At 34.5% G+C, this 20,419-nt stretch overlaps 1 protein-coding gene across 6 annotated transcripts in view; it reads left to right on the forward strand.

The window, feature by feature from the left end:
- The window catches only part of LOC114328626 (phospholipase D2), a 96,494-nt gene that overhangs the window by 29,019 nt on the left and 47,056 nt on the right, over positions 1 to 20,419 (forward strand). For all 6 annotated transcript variants that reach the window (XR_007701085.1, XR_007695768.1, XR_007695774.1 and 3 more), the window contains exons 4-11: positions 724 to 930; positions 2,513 to 2,633; positions 4,968 to 5,119; positions 7,756 to 8,036; positions 13,775 to 14,010; positions 14,412 to 14,662; positions 17,390 to 17,759; positions 19,866 to 20,092. Coding sequence is in view for 1 of the 6 variants with exons in the window: in XM_028277571.2 (XP_028133372.1) it covers positions 724 to 930; positions 2,513 to 2,633; positions 4,968 to 5,119; positions 7,756 to 8,036; positions 13,775 to 14,010; positions 14,412 to 14,662; positions 17,390 to 17,759; positions 19,866 to 20,092 (1,845 nt within the window). In the remaining 5 variants the exon portion in view is untranslated. The remainder of the gene's footprint in view (positions 1 to 723; positions 931 to 2,512; positions 2,634 to 4,967; positions 5,120 to 7,755; positions 8,037 to 13,774; positions 14,011 to 14,411; positions 14,663 to 17,389; positions 17,760 to 19,865; positions 20,093 to 20,419) is intronic.

A 20,419-nucleotide genomic window follows, 5' to 3' on the forward strand; every position in this document is an offset into this window, starting at 1 on the left:
GCCGATATAAATGAGTCAAATTAAATAAATTATTAGAAGAATTTTTTTACTAAGCAACAACATTTTTGTTTATATTAATAGTATTTTGTATTTTGACAACGGCACCCGATTTGGGCGTCGAAACGTTAATAAAAATCATTTTTTTAATAATATTGTGGCTTATTTCCCATTCTAAATAGTCAAAATTGAGATCCGTTATCGTTTTCAGTTATTGTTGTTCCAAGATACTTAAATTCTCTGACCGGCTCAAAGTTAAATTCATGGATGGTGGCGTCCTGTCCGATTCTCTCTCTGTTCTGGATATTCCGGCTCATATACATATATTTAGTTTTGTTTTCGTTGATTAGGAGCCCCATTTTCTTTGCTCCCTTCTCGAACGTGACTAAATTTTGCTCCATCCTTAATTTGGTGTTTCCTATTGGATGGACATCGTCTGCAAATGCCATCAGTAAGTTTGGTCCTTTTTGATGGAATACTGTAGTCGGTTTTTCAATTCTTGTTCTTTTGATTATGTGTTCCAGAGCTAAGTTGACGAGTTGTAGTAAAAACATCTCCCAGCTTTAGTCCATTGTTTATTTCGAATGTCTCCCATTCGAGTATTGTTGTTCAACTCTCACCTTATATCGTAACCCTTCCATACACTTATGTATTACAATCCGTACAATTCATGACCTCGTAGTAACAAATTTCGAAAGAATGTTCATACTTTATTTTTTTTTTCAGATATACGATTTCTATTGTCCACGGCAACTTCCATTGGCAAATTAAAAAAAGATACAAACAATTACAATCGTTACACCAACAGTTGATTTTGTTCAGAACTGGCTTAAATATACCCTTGCCGACGAAGACGCACAAGAACAAAAGGAAATCTCTTAAAATGACCGGGAAAAAGTCAAAAGGGAGCAAAAGAAAAATGGCCTTACCGCGGTAAGTTGAAATTTTTATGTTTGCTGTTATTTAACTCTTTTAATAGTTGTGCTAACATTTTTATTGCTTTTTGACTCGCATCATTATGGTTTATTATTAGAGTTTTAATTTTATACTCCATTTTGGTAATACTCTGTTCCTTACTTCCCTTCCTAATTTTTCTACTCCTATTTTTTGGACAAGTCAGCTTTGAATTCTTACAGTTGTCGCCAGTTTTAACTAAAGTTTTAAACACCTGGATTGTGAAATGAAAAATATGTTTTTCCAGAGAATTCTTTATTTTATACAGCATAGTCACCTTTAAGTTTAATCTAACGATTTCCGTAATTTTTTAACATTCTTTTTGTCATTCAAATAATACGATTCTGGAAGCTCTGCAAAATAGGTGTTTGTTTCGTCAATCACCTCTTCATTCGAGCTGATATTTTGATTTATGACCCAGCTTTTCAGATTTGAGAACACATAATAATCAGAGAGGCCAAATCAGAGGAATAAGCCGGATGAGGAAGCAACTCAAAGCCCAACTCAAGAATTTTTGCCATTGTCATAACACTCTTGTGAGTCGGTGCATTGTTTTGGAGAAACTACACCTTTTTCTTCTGCATATGAGGCCGTTTCTCATTTAGTTTCTCATTTAGTCCACTCCTGCGCGTTTATTCAGTTCCACGGTGTGTAGTAGTAGGTCCAGGTTTCATTAACAGAGAGTGGTTAAATGAAATCCTCCGCCTGATATTCTTCAGAAGCCGATATTTGGTTCCTCTATGTCTGATATTCTTCAGAAGCTGATAGTTGGTTTCTCTTATACATGCCAAGATAGTGTAGTTTTCTTTATTGAGTTCCGTATCTCTCTCTTATACTAAAATGTGTTACTTACTAACAGATTTTCTCCGTTGGTTTCTATCTTCAGCTCTCTAAGAGATTTGGCGAATGAATGCTTGCTGAATTCTGAATGGGATGAGACCGTCTGGTTGGTGATCGTCCTCTTGGTCTTTGTTGTAAATCTCTCAAAATTTGTTGTAGAATTCGCTGCAGACATATTGTGGAGAGCATCTCGTAGTTGAAGCTGTCTACTATCTGGTATTCCTTCTCTCAGGAAGTTGTTATTCAGATGAATAGTGTATAATATGTCTATCACCATTATTTTCGTCTTGTCTTTAGTAATTTTAAGACCAACTTTAATGCTTTTCAATCAACGAATCCAAAAGATCTAGCATTTATTGTTCATTTGCTGTTATAAGTGTAGTGTCATCAGCAAATATTGAATTGGATATTTTTCTATCAACAACCCATCGACCCACTCTTCTAAAGCCATCCTCAAGCATATTCATCATAAATATTGAATAAGTCAGGTGACAAAACACCTCCTTGTCTAACTCCACTCCCTGTTCCTGACAGCAAACACCACGGACAGTTATTTAATGGAGGAAGCAAATCAGAATTAATGCAACTTGTCCATTGCTTGTAGATACACTCCTAAATAAACTTTAACCCCCTTTATCTCTTTACAATTTGTTTAATATGTTTTTAATGATTTTAACAAAAAATGGAGGGGAAAGTTTTCTATGTAAGTTTATATTTTTAGGTTTCCCAAAAAACCGGAGGTTTTAGTAACTTACGATCGGATAGGTAACAGAATGAAACAAATAGAAAGCTACTTAAACAACTTATTGTCAATACCAATTTACAGGAACCACCCCGCTACCGTAAGCACACTTTTTTGTTATTTTTTTGTTGCTATGTTTGGGGACACATTACTCATCGTCGGTGTATTTAAAATTATCTAGGACGTCAAGGTTATTGGCTTTTTTACGTAATTAACTAATCTGGACTGATACGGTTATTTACATAATTATAGGAAACGTTTATTTAGTTATTTTTCGTGACAATTAAAAAGTCATGTTATTACTATAATATAGAAAAGTGACATTCATATTTTTATCTCTAGTTATTTAAATATGCTTATGGCTTACATCGCAACTGTATCCAAACAAAAGAAATCTTCCCGTAGGGCGGTACTTTACGTATCATCCTCGCTGCACTGTACTGTATTTGAATCTTTTAAGCGTAAGGAAGTTAAAAGTTCTTCTTTTAAAAGACTGTACAACCCGCTTTCATCTCGAACGGACGTCCATGATAATTGAGTCAGTCGGTAACTCCATTGTTAATGAGCAGCCCCATTGTTGTAGTCAGACTTGAAGACTCTCTTGGACATGGAACAAGCATCATTTCGTCTTGGCTTGTTTTAGTTTCAATGAGTTATTTCGAAATTGTTCAGCACGGTATTGAGGACATGTTCTTGTTTGTCTTCCTCTTTTGTAAAAGTTTCACCTGACACATTGGTGTCCAGTTCATCAAAATATCTTAAATGTTCAATATACTCGGGTATTGGTTAGTGGTTTTTATATATATGTATTAAAGAGGATGAGGGTTATAGCAGTATCCAGAGCTAGGCCATTTTTTGTTTTACTTATCGGCACTTCTTTTCCTCTCGTATGACATTTTTTTTCCTTCTGGAAACCGTCCGTGCATGCACTCCGGTCGCACTGCAGCCTTTCGGCTATTGTGCTTCTCTAGTATAACATAGAATCGCCTCTTTTACAATAGTTTTTACTAGAGAGACCTTTGAGAATAGCATAGCGTTTTGTCAGCAGCCTTATGTGATTCAATATCGTAGGCAGAGCTAATACCAATCTCTGATATTTATTTATTTTCGAATTCCTCTTTTATGCATTCTGTGCGGTTGAGAATTTGACTTGTAGCAGGATGAGATTCTGGTAGCCTACGTATATCTGGAAAAGATGACATAGAAGAAAAATTGTTCCGTCAATTGTCAGATAGCTTAAAAATTGTTTTTGATATTGGCCCAAGTTTTTATTGGTTCCACACAATCATGATCCACGCCCGCTAAATTGCATAATTCATTGACTAGATGCTTGGATTTAGTTCTAGTAATTGTGAAAATTTGTGCAATTTCTTTCAAATTGGGAGCTTTTAATTATTCTTGGTTTCTATGATCTTGATCTGGACCATCCGTTCAGTAGGAGGTCGTAAGATACTTGTTCTGGAGTTGCCTGGTCTCAATGGGGTCTCAATTAAACTTCTTGATGAGTGTGCCATGTCCACTTTGTCCAAGGTGTCATCTACTTTCTTTACCTTATTGCGGTGAATTGGTTCTCGTTATATAGTTTTTAGGATTTGGTTAAGATGGTTTTTGTTTCCTTAGAAAGGTCTGGTATGAAATGTTATCTCAAGGCTTTGGGTAGGTATCGCCTTGGTGTTTTCCTGACTCTATCTACAAAGGTGTAGTAATTCTCTAGGATAGTCATGGTGTCTAGGGTTGGTTAAAAAGACTAGAAGTGAGAGAAATGAGCGGTGTATAGCCGTTATTTGAAGTGTCGGTAATAGGAACGTGGCTATTTATATCCGACACGAGTCTTTTGGACGTACTGGTCACCGGACTAGTATCCGAGACAAGTCCCTCGTTGTACCATTATATTCTCATTCTGCATAACCCCTGCAAGGTAATTCCGGAAGCATAAGTGACACCTTCGTCTGAAGACGGACCCCTAGGGGCATTGCTTTCTGCCAGAAAAGAATATGAAATCATGTTGATGCGAAAACTTAACCTTACAGCACGGACTTTTTTTTGTTGTGAGGCATCTAATTTTTTGGTGTTATTGCCGCCTGCACATACATCATTATAGGTTTATGTTAGGTCTTTGAAATTGGTTTATAGACTTTTTTGATGCAACTTTCCTAAATGTGTGATCTTATGGGTTTTGACTACGCGTACAGATTTTGCTGCTGAAGAAGCAGATAATTGTCAGTCAAAAGTGCCAAGTAATTTGCTGTTGTCCAGTGCACTACCAAATGTGCATTATTGTTTGTCTCACACATATTTTTCTTAACACTTTCACAACATGTAATAAATATTTTCAAATACCATGGTGTACCATTTTCCGTAGTCCACTCTGTATATTTTAATGTAACTAACTATTACTAACTACGATTTTGTCAATTTGTCACACTTGTTTTAGATAGAGTTTTTGGAAGTATCTCATTTATCGTTTGTTGAAGGACTGGGACTGAAAGGTAAAGAGGGGTTTGTTAAAAAGCGAACAGGAAGTACGCACCCCGGACAAACTGGGTGCATTTTCTTCGGATTGTGCCACTGTTTTTGTTGCGTAAGGTGAGTAGTCTAATTATTCAAATAAATACACTGATCTAAGCTAGAATTTAGAAATATTATGCTCTAAATTTCAAAAATATGGACTTTAATTTACATTGGAATGGCTTAGGAAGTTTTTTTTCCAATTTTTGTTGTGATTGTGACTAGCACTGGATCTCACAAGCATTACATTTACTTGTAGCTAAATAACTTTGGGCGCCAATGTGTATCAAGTGAACGTCGAGCTCAAATTATACACTTTATCTTAAAACATGAATGTATCTACACCTGTGAGAGCTAGTCGAAGCCACTCAACAAGAGAACCAGCTTTCAGTCGCTATAGAATTAGAGCTCATCGTTCTCTTGCAGCACATGGGCGCCCAACGTGGGCCCACTATTGGCGTCAATAGCTGAATTCGGAGATTTTTAGAGCAAGGAAATTGGAGAGAGCAGAGTATAGGTGGATGGAGCCACCACTCTCACTCTTACGTCACAAACCACACCGTTGATGTCACGTGTCAAATGTCATATTTTAAGTGTCAACTGTAAAACGTTAACAGTCCAACAGTTTTCTTTTTTACCTGTCAAATCGCATTATTTTTTATCTATTATGTAAAGTAATGTACTACTTGAGAGATTTGGATATTTACTTTAAAACGTCTATACACGCAGCAAAATTCAACATTGTAACATTCTCTTGTTGTCATTATTATTTTTGTTTTTCTCCTGGAGTGCCTTGTACTGTCCAAGCGATTGTGTATTTTATGTTCTTTTTCGTCGTTGTTCTGTACAATCTAAGCATCTTTAACAATGTTCTTCAATACATATAAAAACAAAACTATTTTAGTATTTACTAGAAGTGATAAAATTTTTATTGATAATGTAATTCTTAGATTAAATGTTTGTTTTATCATTTTTCTGCGTTATACTTAATCAATATTTATGTTTGCTGTATTTTTTATGTAAAAATGTTGCTAATTATATATCGGCATATTAAAAATAATGATAACCTCTGAAACTAATACTTAAATGCAAATTAAACGAAAATAATTTGTTTATAGTAAATATGTTTAGTATCAATTGGAGTACTAATTTAAATTTAACACATTTATCAGAGAAGTTGATTTTGGTTGTAACAATTTTAACAAGAATCATCTACATTTTTTCTGTCTTCATCATCTCCTAGCGGGGTCATTTTTTTCTAAGTAGATTTCTATCAGCAATTAGATCAATTCTGTGAAGGCAATCAGAAGGAATGAGGCAATATCACGAATCAAAGATGTCTTGAAGACGACTAAGAAAAGATGTTGGAACAATAATTGGCCTACATCGTTGGCCAACCGGAGATAGTCGAGGTTCAAGGTTAAAGGACACCTAGAACTTGGCAGAAGGTCCAAAGTTTTGATGCCTGCCACACAAGCCTAGATTACGATTATATTCATTTGTACTCTGTCTATTTATTTATATATAATCTTATCATTCTTTTGCATGCGCTTTTTAAATAAATGAAGATCACATTACATAACACAAACATTGAAAAAGATTCAACTAAGTAGTTACGTTATACGACATATTTTTTCAGTATTTTTGCACACTTTTCGTTTCAATTCAACAAATAACTTTTATATTAGTGGCTGTTACGTTCACAACATTTATTATTCGAGAAAAGTATCAGGGAAAATGTGGGTAATTCAAAGGACCCGGTTATCTTAAAGCAAGGAGAATGAAATCTATAAAACAACAGTTATTGCCATGGCGGAAATGAGACAATATCACAAAAGAACGAAACCATCGAAAAAGATATTGACAGACTTATAAAAGATGCTGGAACTGTTTCTTTTTCAAGCTCAGAATCCTTTCTAATTTTAATTTAGATTCTGGCCTCACTAACGGACCACGTCGCTTGCTACATTGCTGAGCAACCGTAGATCGTCAAAGGTACAGGTTTTGTGACACCTAGGGCATTACACTTTTTAGGACAGGACATTTTGTTCGTTTTTACTGGTACGACTCCGGTTCCGCTCTAAACTACTACCAAAGGATCTTTCTCTTTGGAATGATGAGTTTTTGGACGGGTCGACTGAGCCGTAACGCAGGAAACTTTGTATGGATTTTAGCCTTTGGGTTGGGTTCTATGTTGTATAATGAGTTGTGTTCGTTTGGTTTGTTTACTGATATCTATCTATCTATGTAGTCCATGCTCCTTCTTGTCTATATTTCTGTCTGTCCTGAGCTAAGTTCATCCATCTGGGACCGGTTTGCCTCTTCAAGTCATCAACCCATATATGTGGTCTTCCTCTACTTCTTTTGTATTCGTATGGTCTCCAGTGTAGTATTTTTTTGTTCCACCTATCGTCTCTGTATCTGATGTTGTGCTCCGCAAATTTCCATTTAGATTCGGCTACTTTTTCTCTTACATTCTTCAACTTTGGAATATTTCGAATCGTTTCTTTTTTTATCCTTCAAGCGTATTTGCAACATCTGTGTTTCCATTGCTCTCTGTGTTTTTATAAATTTACCCATATTATTTTTGGCTAGTGTCCAAGTACTGGTAACACACACTGGTTGATGTTGCGCATATTTCTTATTCTTCAGGATGTAGCTCAATTTACCAAATACACAAATACGTTTACTGATATAGTACTGATATATTTCAGGTTGCAACACATGTGTCACGATATGATGTGTACGCGATACGTAAAACGTTGGTTCTTCGTGAAAGATACCTATTTCGGATACATCAATCCAGACACTGGACGAATCAGAGCGGTCGTTTTGTTCGATCAGGGCATAGAAGTAGCCGCCGGATTATACGCTACTGGAAACAAGAACGGATTTCTGATTCAGACCTTGAGCAGAGAGCTCAGATTCAAGTGTTGGACCAGGAGGAAAAATAAAGAATGGACGGATCATTTGAAAGAAATCGCAGCTACTTCAGGTGAGTTTTATGTCGTAAATAATAATGATCAGTTTTGACTCGAATTGGGGAATTAATTTTGTATTTCATTTTGGCAATATACCTATACTCCAACTTGTTCCATACTCCTCCATGACAAGCATGAGAAGGGTAGTAATTTAATGGAGGAAGTATATAATCACTGAGACAACTCGTTCATTTTTAATATAGACTTCTAATAGTTTTTAGCCCTTCTATCTCTACATTCGGACATTTGGTCCTTCAAGCCGAACCAAGGAGATTAATTCTCAAAAATGTATGCGCATTGCACACTTTTATAAATACACTCTATATCGTTTTTAACTATTCTACTCTCTACGGTTAGGTAAGTTTAATAGTTTTGATAAGAGATGGCGCTGTAGGTTAGTCGTTTTATTTTTCTACGGATGGTACTACTGTTTGATGAACACTTGTTTCACCAGTCCATGCAGGTACGTCTCTACATATTCAATTAGAACCGTGGAAAATGATGTGCAGCAGCTTTACGTTGTCCTAAAAGTCTTAAAGACAATTCATGTGAGGAACTTCAAAAGGTACTTCAACACCAACCTGAAATAGAGGATATGATTTTAAGAGATCGTCGATTAAACGAAAAATATTGAGTAGAAGGCTGAACGATTTAAGAATTTTTTTTCTGAAATTTTAACTGTGATAATTTCATTTGCACAAAAATACTTTCAAACCCAAGCTTCTCAGCAAAATTTAGAGCGTTTTAGAGAATACAAAAAGGATTTCACACATTTTTTGATAAACCTGAATCTATCACTGTGATCCATAATCCTAACAAGCGGCTAAGAAGTCGTTGAAACACTTGAGTTGAGTCCAGAGATCGGCCAAGAAAATGTTTTATGATGCAAAAGAAATTGTGTTTGTAGATGACCTCGAAACCGGTAAAACAGTGAAACTTTTGGCCCAACTGGATATAAAAATCCGTGAAAAATGCTGATTCGCCCAAGAAAAAATCATAGTTCATCAATTCAAAGCACGTTTATACTGAACTCAAAAATCCTTTCGAACATCATTGAATTAACTTACAAATACCAATTATCCACCGATTTTTAACCTTTTCTGACTTCTTTTAATGTTAAATAGAAGTAGGTTGAATGCTGGAATGTATGGAATCTATAGGAATAAAAGGCAGGTTTCAAGCATCTAGTTTATTAAATCTGGCCCAAGTATACTTTCGCTAACTTAGCATCATCAGGGGCATTTCGTCAAATTAGGAAGATATCCCAGCAAAGTGCAACATTGGCAAGAAATTTTAAAAATTTGAAACTAAAATACATATAACATACACTGGACAAAGGACAAACAGATCAAAATTAATTAATAATAATTTTTATTTAATTAATTTTGATCTGTTTGTCTTTTGTCCAGTGTATGTTATATGTATTTATTAGTTTCAAATGTTTTTCAAATAGACAAAGGACAAACAGATCAAAATTAATTAATAATAATTTTTATTTAATTAATTAATAATAATTTTTATTTAATTAATTTTGATCTGTTTGTCCTTTGTCCAGTGTTTTCTTATATGTATTTATTAGTTTCAAATTTTTAAAATTTCTTGCCAATGTTGCACTTTGCTGGGATATCTTCCTAATTTGACGAAATGCCCCTGATGATGCTAAGTTAGCGAAAGTATACTTGGGCCAGATTTAATAAGCTAGATGCTCGAAACCTGCCTTTTATTCTTATAGATTCTTTAATGTTGTTGATTAGGAAAAAATATTTTAAAAACATTTCCGGCCTATGTCGATAATGTAATTCACCAAATTTTAGCTATTGCGATATACATGTTATTTCCTGAAGGTTTTTCCCGAAATATTTTGCGGTGTTAAAACCCACAGCAGTTAATTTTAACTGTTGTTTCCGAAATTGTCACATAATACTGGTAAATCTTCTACAAAAATTGACGTATGTATTTAGAAGATAAATAAAATTTTGTTAGAATAATCACCATAATTAAAAAATACAATGTGCCACTGACACTAGTCAAATCCTTGTCGCAGTCAATCCAGAAGATGTTCAAATGTTGTTTATTCGCCTACTTCTCAAAAGATCCTGTTTATCTTTCTTCCGTGTTCTTCTTAGACCGTGCTTAATGCAACTCTCAAATATGTGAAACTTTCTACTGCTTCCATATCCTCCTCTGTGCCTCTGTTTCCCTATGGGGAGCTCTTGTAGCCCAATAAATGACCGTTTTGGAGTGTAATTTCCAGGGGCAACTCCGAATTGCATGAAAATTTGGATTTAGGTTCTACTTACCCTCCACTTCAAAGTTGAATTTGTGCCGTTGGTTGCTTTTACTTGGGGGTCACATTTATCCCTTCTCGGGGGGTGAAAAACGCGTGTTTAAAATAAGGCCGGAAATGGATAAATTGACTTATTTTAAGCACCTTTTGCTCTATAAAGTTTTTTACGTAAGTCAATACTTTTCGAGTTATTCGCGATTTAAAATGTTGATTTTTCGACAAAAAAAACTACGTTTTCAGACCTTTTTCCCAAATAACTCAAAAAGTAAATATTTTGTCGAAAGAAATATTTTTAGCAAAAGTGTGGCCTATAAAAAAAACGAAAAAAATGGTGTACCAGTAAAGTCTACAAATTGAGTAGAAGCAAAGTTGTAGCTCATGAAAAATACGTGCTTATTCGTCTAATTCCAAATCGAAAAATTCAACGCTAAATCACCTAAGAAAGAAATGTTTTTCGGGAAAACCTTATTCACATTTTTAAAGTATCAAAAAAAAGCTTATTATTTGTTTTTTACAAAAGTTTACAGCATCAAAAATAAACGAGTTACACTGAAAGAAAAAGTTGGCCCCTTTTTTTTGGTAAAAAAATCGTGAAAACCTCCCTCTATTTAGCGCCCTAAATGAAATTAATCGTTTGGCTTTACCATTATTTTAACTGTATGTGTATTGTTTATATGATCTGTGATTGGTTTGAACTGCTTATTTTTGAAAACATTTGGTTTTATAGTAAAAAAAAAAAATTTCTAAAAATTTTTGAAAATTTCATTTTTTCAAAATAACTTAAAAAGTATTAGTGATAAGAATAATCTTAAAGAGTAAAAAAATGTAGGTTTTGCTATTATAAATATGCTAGTTTATTTTGTTTCTCCGTAAGACAAAAATTGGTTAAGATATGGCTGTTCAAAATTTGCATAAACTCGTGATTAGTGACCCATTCAAGCTTTCTCAATTATAACCCTTTCAAAAATAAACACTTTAAACCGGTGAGACTGACAGATCATATAAAAAATAGATAGGTAAGTAAATTGTTTGTAAAGCGGTAGCGATTAATTTCATTTGGGGAACTAAACACGGCGAGATTTTCATGATTTTTTATAAAAAATAAAGAGGGCCAACTTTATTTTGAGCGTAACTCGCTTATTTTTAATGCTAAAACTTTTATTAACAAAGCTTTTTATAAACACTTTAAAAAAGTTTAAATGGGTTTTTCCCGAAAAGTGCTAATTTTTCGGTGATTTCACCTTGAAATATTCGATTTGGAATTAGACGAATAAGAACGTATTTTCATGAGCTACAACTTCAGTTTTTATTTGATTGATAGACTTTACTGATACATCTTTTTTTTTGGGCTCTTTATAAGCTACACTTTTGTTAAGGATATTTTTTTCGATAAAATATTTACTTTTTGAGTTATTTGCGAAAAACCGTCTGAAAACGTAGTTTTTTGTCGAAAAATCAACATTTTCAATGCCAAATAACTCGAAAAGTATTGACTTACGTAAAACACTCTATAGAACAAAAGTTGCTTAAAATCAGTCAATTTATCCATTTCCGGTCTTAACTTGAACGTATGTTTTTTCACCCCCGAGAAGGGGTGACTGTCACCCCCCAAGTAAAATCAACCAACGGCAGGCACAATTTCAACTTTGAAGTGGAGGGTAAGTAGAACCTAAATCCAAATGTTCATGCAATTCGGAGTTGCCCCTGAAAATTACACGGTATCACCGAATTTCCCGTTCATTTACTGGGCTATTGTCTATGGTAGCTTTTTTCTTTTTTGAATAATTAAAAAAAAATTATTGAAAATCCTTTATAAAAGCTATATTATTATTAAAAACCCTTAAACGGTCACGTCTGTCACAGAACGTTTTCCATCTAAGTAGAACATCACCGGTGCTGTTACAGGCAAACCACATGCTTAGCCACCAAAAATACATGGGTTGTACCTTTAAATGTAAAGAAAATGTATTACAATGACATTATTAATAAAAAAATCCAAGTGATGGCTAAAAATCCATAAGGATATGGCCTTTAGCATCGGATGACTCCCCACAAGAAGTATATGTCCTTACATTATGGACGGTGGGTAGCAACTAGTAAATGGTAAGGAATTTCTACACACGGTCCATAATGTAAGGACGTATACTTCAGACAAGCAACCCACCTGTCTTGTGGGGAAGTCATACGATTCCAAAGGCCATATCTATAAGAATTTCATTTATCACTTGGATTTATTAATAATAATGTAGGCTTCATTAAAGACAATCGTAATAAAAGTCCGTGTGATGTTTAACAGTTTTAATTAATAAAATAGATAACTAAATTATATATACTATTCAATTGACGAAATGTAAGTGTTTGTGTAATTGCGACCAAAATTTACGTGTTCTTATAAAAGAAATGTATTGGGAAATAATTGCGTCTAATCAATATTATAATCGGCTTGTCATAATATTCGTCTTAAAGCGTCTCTTTGCGTTTTAAAGCGTATTTTTCTATTCTCCCAAAAAACACGCCCGTCTAGATGCTGATGTTAAAATCGACTGCCTATGCAACCCCCACGCTAAATAAAATTCTCTTACTACTAATCTCCCTTTTCCGTTTTCTCCTGAGAACCAACCCATTAAAATTGGTTCAAAGTATGTACCGACCTTTTCCAATAAACGAAAACTATAAAAATTAGTCAAGCCGGCTACTTGTTTATCTTTATGTCTTAAGGACGATTGAAAATAAACACAGTCTTCTCACTAAACTACCCGTCGATTAGATACGCCCACACATCTGACCCTAAAAGCGTCGACGGACACTGGTTTCGTGTTTTGTAATAATAATTAAAGAAAAAATATATACAGGAGTCTTAAAAATTAAGATAAAATATTTACAACTCTACAATAATGTAACTTTGACATATTTTTTAAAATCAACTATTTTCAATGGGAAATAATCCACAATTTTACCAAAAAAAATGATTTTATTAACGTTTCGAAGCCCAAATCGGGTTTCGTTGTCAAAATACAAAATACTACTCTTTTAATTTCAAAATACTAATTTTTTAAAACATTTAAAGGGTTTTTACCCATGTATTTGTGGTGACTCAGCATGTGATTAGCCTGTAACAGCCTGTATCTTTTTAGATCAAAAACGTTATGTGATTTAGATTAGAGGCTTTTTAAGAAGAATATACCTTTTATACAGGATTTTCAACAATTTTTTGGGGATTAGTGGTGTACAGCCAGCTACAGGAAAATGTTTCCTTGTGGATTTTGATAATTATTTCCAGTGAGGTCTCTTTTGCCCCTGTTTTTAATTGTGAATATGTTTCTGCTGCCTCTTGCATTCTGCGAGACATAATGCTGATGTCATCGGCATAGGCGACAATCTGTATTGATTGAAATACATGTATGATACTTATTTTAATTTATAAAATATTGATCTGTAAAATTTACTAGTTTCTGTTACTTTAAGCTAGAGAATTCGTTCAACCGAATAGATATCACTCCTATGCCCCAATACGAATCAATGTCGTGGCTTCTTGGTTTGTGGACGGATCAGCGTACATGTCCTCTGTGGCGGATGCTCTGGAAAACGCAAAAGAAGAAATTTTTATTACCGATTGGTGGCTCAGTCCCGAAATATATCTGAAGCGGCCAATCATGCACGGCGAGTATTGGCAACTGAAGAGGATATTAGAAAGGAAGGCGGTAAGTAAATGAGTAACTATACTAATCTTGTATATTATCATCTTCATCGCTCAGCCCTTTGCGTCCACCGCTGGACATAGGCCTCCCTCATTTTTGTCCATTGTGCTCTATTTTGAGCACTTTGCATCCAATTTCTTGACATTTTCTTGAGATTGTCAGTCCAACGAGTAAGGGATTTTCCTCTACTTCTTTTGTCTAATCTCGGCCTCCACTCAGGTAATCTCTTCGTCCACCTTTCATCACTGATTCGGGCGACGTGTCCGGCCCAGTTCCATTTCAGTGTGGCAATTCGGGAAATTACATCGGTAACTACTGTTCTTCGTCTTAAGTCTTCATTTCTAACTCGGTCACGAAGCGATATACTCAGCTTGTATATTATAAACTTGAATATTTACTTTTAGGATCAAGGAGTCAAAGTTTACGTACTACTTTACAAAGAAGTCGAACTGGCTTTGGGTCTAAACAGTTTCTACAGCAAATGGAAACTGACGGAGACGACGCCCAACATAAAAGTCCTCAGACATCCCGATCATGCCAAAACCGGTATTTTTCTTTGGGCGCATCACGAGAAAATGGTGGTAGTAGATCAGACTTACGCCTTCGTCGGAGGAATTGATCTTTGTTACGGACGATGGGATGATGACAAACACAGGTAAATATACTAACTTTAGCTATAGTGAGAAGGTAATGTCGATAACTCCCTAGAGTTGAAAAATTGGAAAAATTGGGTTAAGTTAAAGAACAATTTAACAATCATTGTATGAGAGTGGAGTTACTAGTTACATCTGTCTATCTATGTAGCCCATGTTATCTATTTTAGAACGTAGGCCTCCCCTTCTTGTCTCCATTTGTGTCTGTCCTGAGCAAAGTTCATCCATCTGGGACAGGCTTGCCTCTTCAAGTCATCAACCCATCTCATATGTGGTCTTCCTTTACTCCTTTTGTATTCTTATGGTCTCCAGTGTAGTATTCCATTGTTCCACCTATTATCTATGTGTCTGAGGTGACCCGCAAATTTTCATTTACATAGATTCGGCTACTTTTCTCTTACATCATTCAATTTTGTAATATTTCGAATCCACTCGTTTCGTTTTTTTTTCCTTCATGTGTATTTGCAACATCTGTCTTTCCATTGCTCTCTGTTTTTATAAATTTACCCATATTAGTTTTTGTTAGTGTCCAAGTTTGCGCTCCATACGTGATTACTGGTAACACACACTGGTTGAAGACTTTAGATGTTGCGCAAAAATTCTCGTACTTGTCCTATTTCACTTCCTCGAATTGTGGTAGCAGTATCTTGTTCTGTGTTTGTCATAGTCTTTGTTTTGCCTAGATTCATTCTTAAACCTACCGTTCTTAAACCTACCATCAATGTTAAGTAACAGTAAATATTTATTAATAATAAAAAATTATAAAATATGCTCTGTTTGAGTAAGAGATTTTAAGCATTGATTTCGATTAAGTAATTATATACAGTCTCGTGTTCTATTTGTACCTTTCTGAAGAAAGAAGTTTACTTAAATCGGCTGACAAAAGAAGGGATATGTACTCATATTACCTCAGATACTGTAAGACGAATCTAATGAACATTGATTTTCTGTGTAATTAACTCTCTTATGATGAAGGCTGAAGTCCAAGGAATTTGCTGGGGTAGAGAAGAGTACGGATATTAATTTTAGAAGAATATTGCTTGTTACACCAGTCAAATCTTAAACTGTATAATACAGTAATACAAGGAGATTTGGACGGACGGAGAGTCGAAACATATAATAAAAGTGTGAAAATTAGAAAAATAAAGAATGCATGTTAAGAAATAAACACATTTCACTTACCAAATTAATAGGGTAATTTAACTAACAGAGATGGTGACACAAATGTTACATCTTCTTCCACATAGGGTAAAAACAGATCTTCTCAACTCAATTTCGGAAACGGAAAATGAAAAGGATGCCTAGATGAGGCCTATTTATAGGAAAATATTCAAAGAAAATTTCGTCGAGTTGGTGTGTGTGGTCTTAAGTAGACTGCATCTAACGCGACCACCTTTTGGCACTTCTTTGAGAGATTAACTTCTATATTTACAAAAAAAAAAGAATGTGTGTGTACTTTGTACGCACGTAAGAAGTTATACTTCTATTATAATATAATTTCAACGAAATAAATATACCTACTTAACAGTTACAACACAAAAAATTAACAATAATTACCAAAAATGAACCAAAACTTAACAATGCCAAATATTAAAAAAAAAAAGAAAAAAATATGAATCGTCCGGGATTTGAACCCGCAATCTCGCGATTTTTTTATCTCTGGTCCAATGCTCTACCAACAAGGCCATCAAGCTGCATGCTACTTACCTTTCAGATATACATAATTATACATCATGGTGACAAGTGAAATATAAAAATAGATGTTTTATTATTTTACGCCCAAGGAATACAAATCCAAAGACACAAAATTATAATAAAAAAAACCTTTTAAACCACCTTTTTCAAATTGCGCAAGTTGTATTATTAATATTAATGTTAATAAATGAAATATAAATATTTTGACGTTTCACAATTTGACAATTTACTTTTAACTGCAGTGCCTTAAAAATTTTAAAGCACTAGTGCCTTAAAGTAGCATTTTTAACGCTCCTATGAAGTCCTAAAAATTGCATTTTTAACACGTTAGTAGAAAAATATATTTAAAAACACTAATATATTCTTTCCACACCTTTTCTGGACTGATACATACATAAATTAAAACATTTTGAAGTATAACTTCAAAGATATAATCTGAAAACTATTTAAAAAGGCAGTATAACTATTAACTTACCTTTGTTGTTTCTCTTCCCACAAATTTTAAAACGCAACAACCATACATAACCAAACCGTCCAAACCACAGCTGCGCTACAGCTGCCATATTGGATAATTTTTGACATGCCATTTGAACATCCAATCAGAACAAAGTTATAATGCGCATGCGCCGGGATCGTAGGTTTTAACATATAAAAATTCACCCTCATATCGCGCGTAAAAAAGTATAACTTCAAAAAGTTTCCGGACTGAATGAGCGACGCTTAGGTAAACAACATGAGAAAGAGCAAATAAAGGTTCAAACAAACCGGCTGGTACATGAGGTATTACATCGGTAAATTTTTTTAAGTATTAAATGTTTTAATGTTTTTAAAGTTTTACAAAACGGTTGTTTTGTAAAACTTTAAAAGGGTAAACCCTGTAGTTGGCTGTATACCTTTGTTAAGACAACGTAGAATGAAGTAAACACTTCTGTTGTATGTAGGTATATAAATTTAGAAATTTATATACCTACATACAACAGAAGTGTTTACTTCATTCTACGTTGGTTGTCTTGTACACATACTGAATGTTTTAGGTTAACAGATTTAGGTAGCATGACACCTTCCGTGGACGTCACAACTGTCAAGAAAAAGACATCGACTGTACCGGGCGGTGGAACGATCTATCCGATTCCAGTACCTTATTATATGCAAAAACACGACGAACAACAAACCGAACCTATCGAGATGGAGGTGAAACCAACTTTACCTCAATTAGAGCCAGGCGATCATTTGATAATAAATAGCAAACCCCCAGTCAAGATGAACACGCCTGAGCTGGAAAGAAAACATCATCACAGTAACGTTATTGACAGTCTGAAACATAAAGGGAAGGAACTAATTCATTTAGTTTATACACCGCATGAACATGAAATGTTACGTGAGTCCGACACCTCTTTAAATTTGGTAAGTTTTAAGTTTTTTTGTTCTTAACATTTTTTACTTTCATTGCTGCTTCAATCCAAAATACATAGTAATAATTCAATATCAAAAACCGGTTTTATGTAGCTTCAAATATTCTAGAATAAGAGTCACGTAGGCGTAGGAGATTCGGGATCTCTCTGCAGCTTCTACCCTACAGATCCGTCTTTTACTACAAATTTCTTTTTCTTCCCCATGAGTTCTCCACTCCTCTATGTTTTGTGTTATTTGGTATTTCTCCCTAGTTTTGCTTTGATGTTGTCTTTCTCTACTACGACTGTGTTCTCTTGGTCTCAAATGTACAATGTTTCTCGTCCATATTTCGTTGTTTTGTCATTCCACGCTTCCTACATAGCTCCATTTAATAAATCTTCCAATTACATCTTCCACCTTCATCCCTTCTAATACGGCCCAGTGTTCTGTGGAATCAAGTATCCTATTGTAATTCACAAATGCCAAATGAAGATATTAATTGTATTCGTTTTACTTTTCGATAAGTATCCTTATTGTCTGTAGATGTTTTATGGTAGGTACTACAGGGTGTTTCAGAAAAATGTAACACCATCTCTAGGGTAGGTAAAAGACACCCACGTTGGGCGCCATTCTTTTACTTATTGCCTTATTAAGTAACTTGTAGTCCATTGAATTTTGATTCTTGCAGCTTCTGTATTTAATTTACTATTTTTCGGTTTCGGCTTCGTATGGGTTATTCTTAATAACTTCGTATACTAGCTCTTATTGTTTCTTCCAAATTAATGTCTTCTTCTTTTAATTGATCCGTTGGTTTTAGGTTAGATCCAAACTGTTTTTGGTAATCGGTACTGTTTTGCGTAAGTTTTGCAAAATAAGTTTGTTTCTTTCTAACTTTTTATCGATTACTGTTTTCGCTCTTATTAATCTGTGGTCCCTTCTCAGACTGGATCTATTCAGTACCGATAGTCAATTTGGTTTTTGGTTTTCTCGCCTGGGCTTATCCAGGTCCATCTTCTGTTATCTGGTTTACTAAAAAATGTGTTGATACAAAATAGGTTTTGCTCCTTTGTGAATGTTAGTAACCATTCTCCTCTTTAGTTCGTAATTTCTAGACCATATATTCCTTTATTTGGTATGCTGCTGTTGTTATGCTTCCCTACTTTTGTTACAATATAGTGCATCAATTTATATTTACTATTTCATCTAAAAATATTACCAAAACTACTTCTTAACACGAGGAAGATGAAAAACCTCAGATGCAAAGGTTACTACTTTTATACAATTAGAATAATTCAAATAAAAATAATAAACAATAATTTAAATCAAAGACTTTTCGTTAAGAAACTGCTTTCTGGCTGCATCCCGTATCTCCGGCTTTTACAATATATAAGCACAAGAGACGACGAATATAGAAGAAAGCAAATAAAGGACACAGGCCACGTATTTACCTTCTTTTCGTCTAGGAAAAGGACCGAAAGGCAGTTTCAGGTACTCAAATCTGAGTAAAGATGAAAAAGATAAAGGCAGTTTTTGTTTTCATTTAATTCAGAGTTGGACCACCATCTCCATATAGCTATTTCAGCTAGGTCCTTTTCCAAGACGAAAAGAAGTGTGTCCTTTATTTGCTTTCTTCTATATTCGTCGTCTCTTGTGCTTATATATTGTAAAAGCCGAAGATACGGGATGCAGCCAGAAAGCAGTTTCTTAACGAAAAGTCTTGGATTTAAATTATTGTTTATTATTTTTATTTGAATTATTCTAATTGTATAAAAGTAGTAACCTTTGCATCTGGGGTTTTTTGTCTTCCTCGTATTACGAGAGATGTCTCTGTTTTGCGTCTCAAAAGGTGGATTCATTGCATCGCGATGTTTTCCCTTAAATAGGCAGGGTCTGTTGATTTTGTTTTAGAGTTGTGACTGCATAGCTCCACTGAGGATGCATGGATGCTGAAATAGCTGTATGGAGATGGTGGTCCAACTCTGAATCAAATGAAAACAAAAACTGCCTTTATCTTTTATTTCTTAACAGTTTTGTGGGAATTTTAAAACGACAAAAAGAGTGGGAGAATCGGTTAAAATTTGACTAGATGTCTAGATGTATAATGGTGTATATCTTTAGGTAAACCACGATGTAACTGACGGCAGCAATCCGAAAGAAATGGTTGAGGAATTAGATGGATCTGCCAAACTTTGGATCGGTAAAGATTATGTGAACTTTATAGTTAAAGATTTTACTAACTTGGATTCTCCGTTTGACGATTTTATCGACAGGATGACTACGCCGAGGATGCCTTGGCACGATATCGGAATGTGCGTCTTCGGTGATGCTGCTAGAGACGTAGCCAGGTAAGATAATAACTTTTCTTGTTCATTCCTAGCCATCTTTTCTTTCTCAACTGTTATCTTGGTGTATGAGGTTTTTTTTTCTATTCTAGCTTCCTATACGCTATGAGCTCGTAGGTAGAGGAGATAAGTAAAAATTCGCGAACGCCAGTAGTGACAAGTATGTAAGCTTTTACTGGAAATTTGACATAAATGTCAAAGTGATTAATTTAAAACATTGAAATTAAAAACATTAATAGGAAATAATATGAGTTGGTCAAAGCTGTGGTGTATATTTTTATCTTAAATATACTTTCGTTTTAAATACTGAGTTTAAGTTTTTTTAATATT

The sequence above is a fragment of the Diabrotica virgifera genome, chromosome 1, assembly GCF_917563875.1.
Source record: "Diabrotica virgifera virgifera chromosome 1, PGI_DIABVI_V3a".
NCBI lineage: Eukaryota > Metazoa > Arthropoda > Insecta > Coleoptera > Chrysomelidae > Diabrotica > Diabrotica virgifera.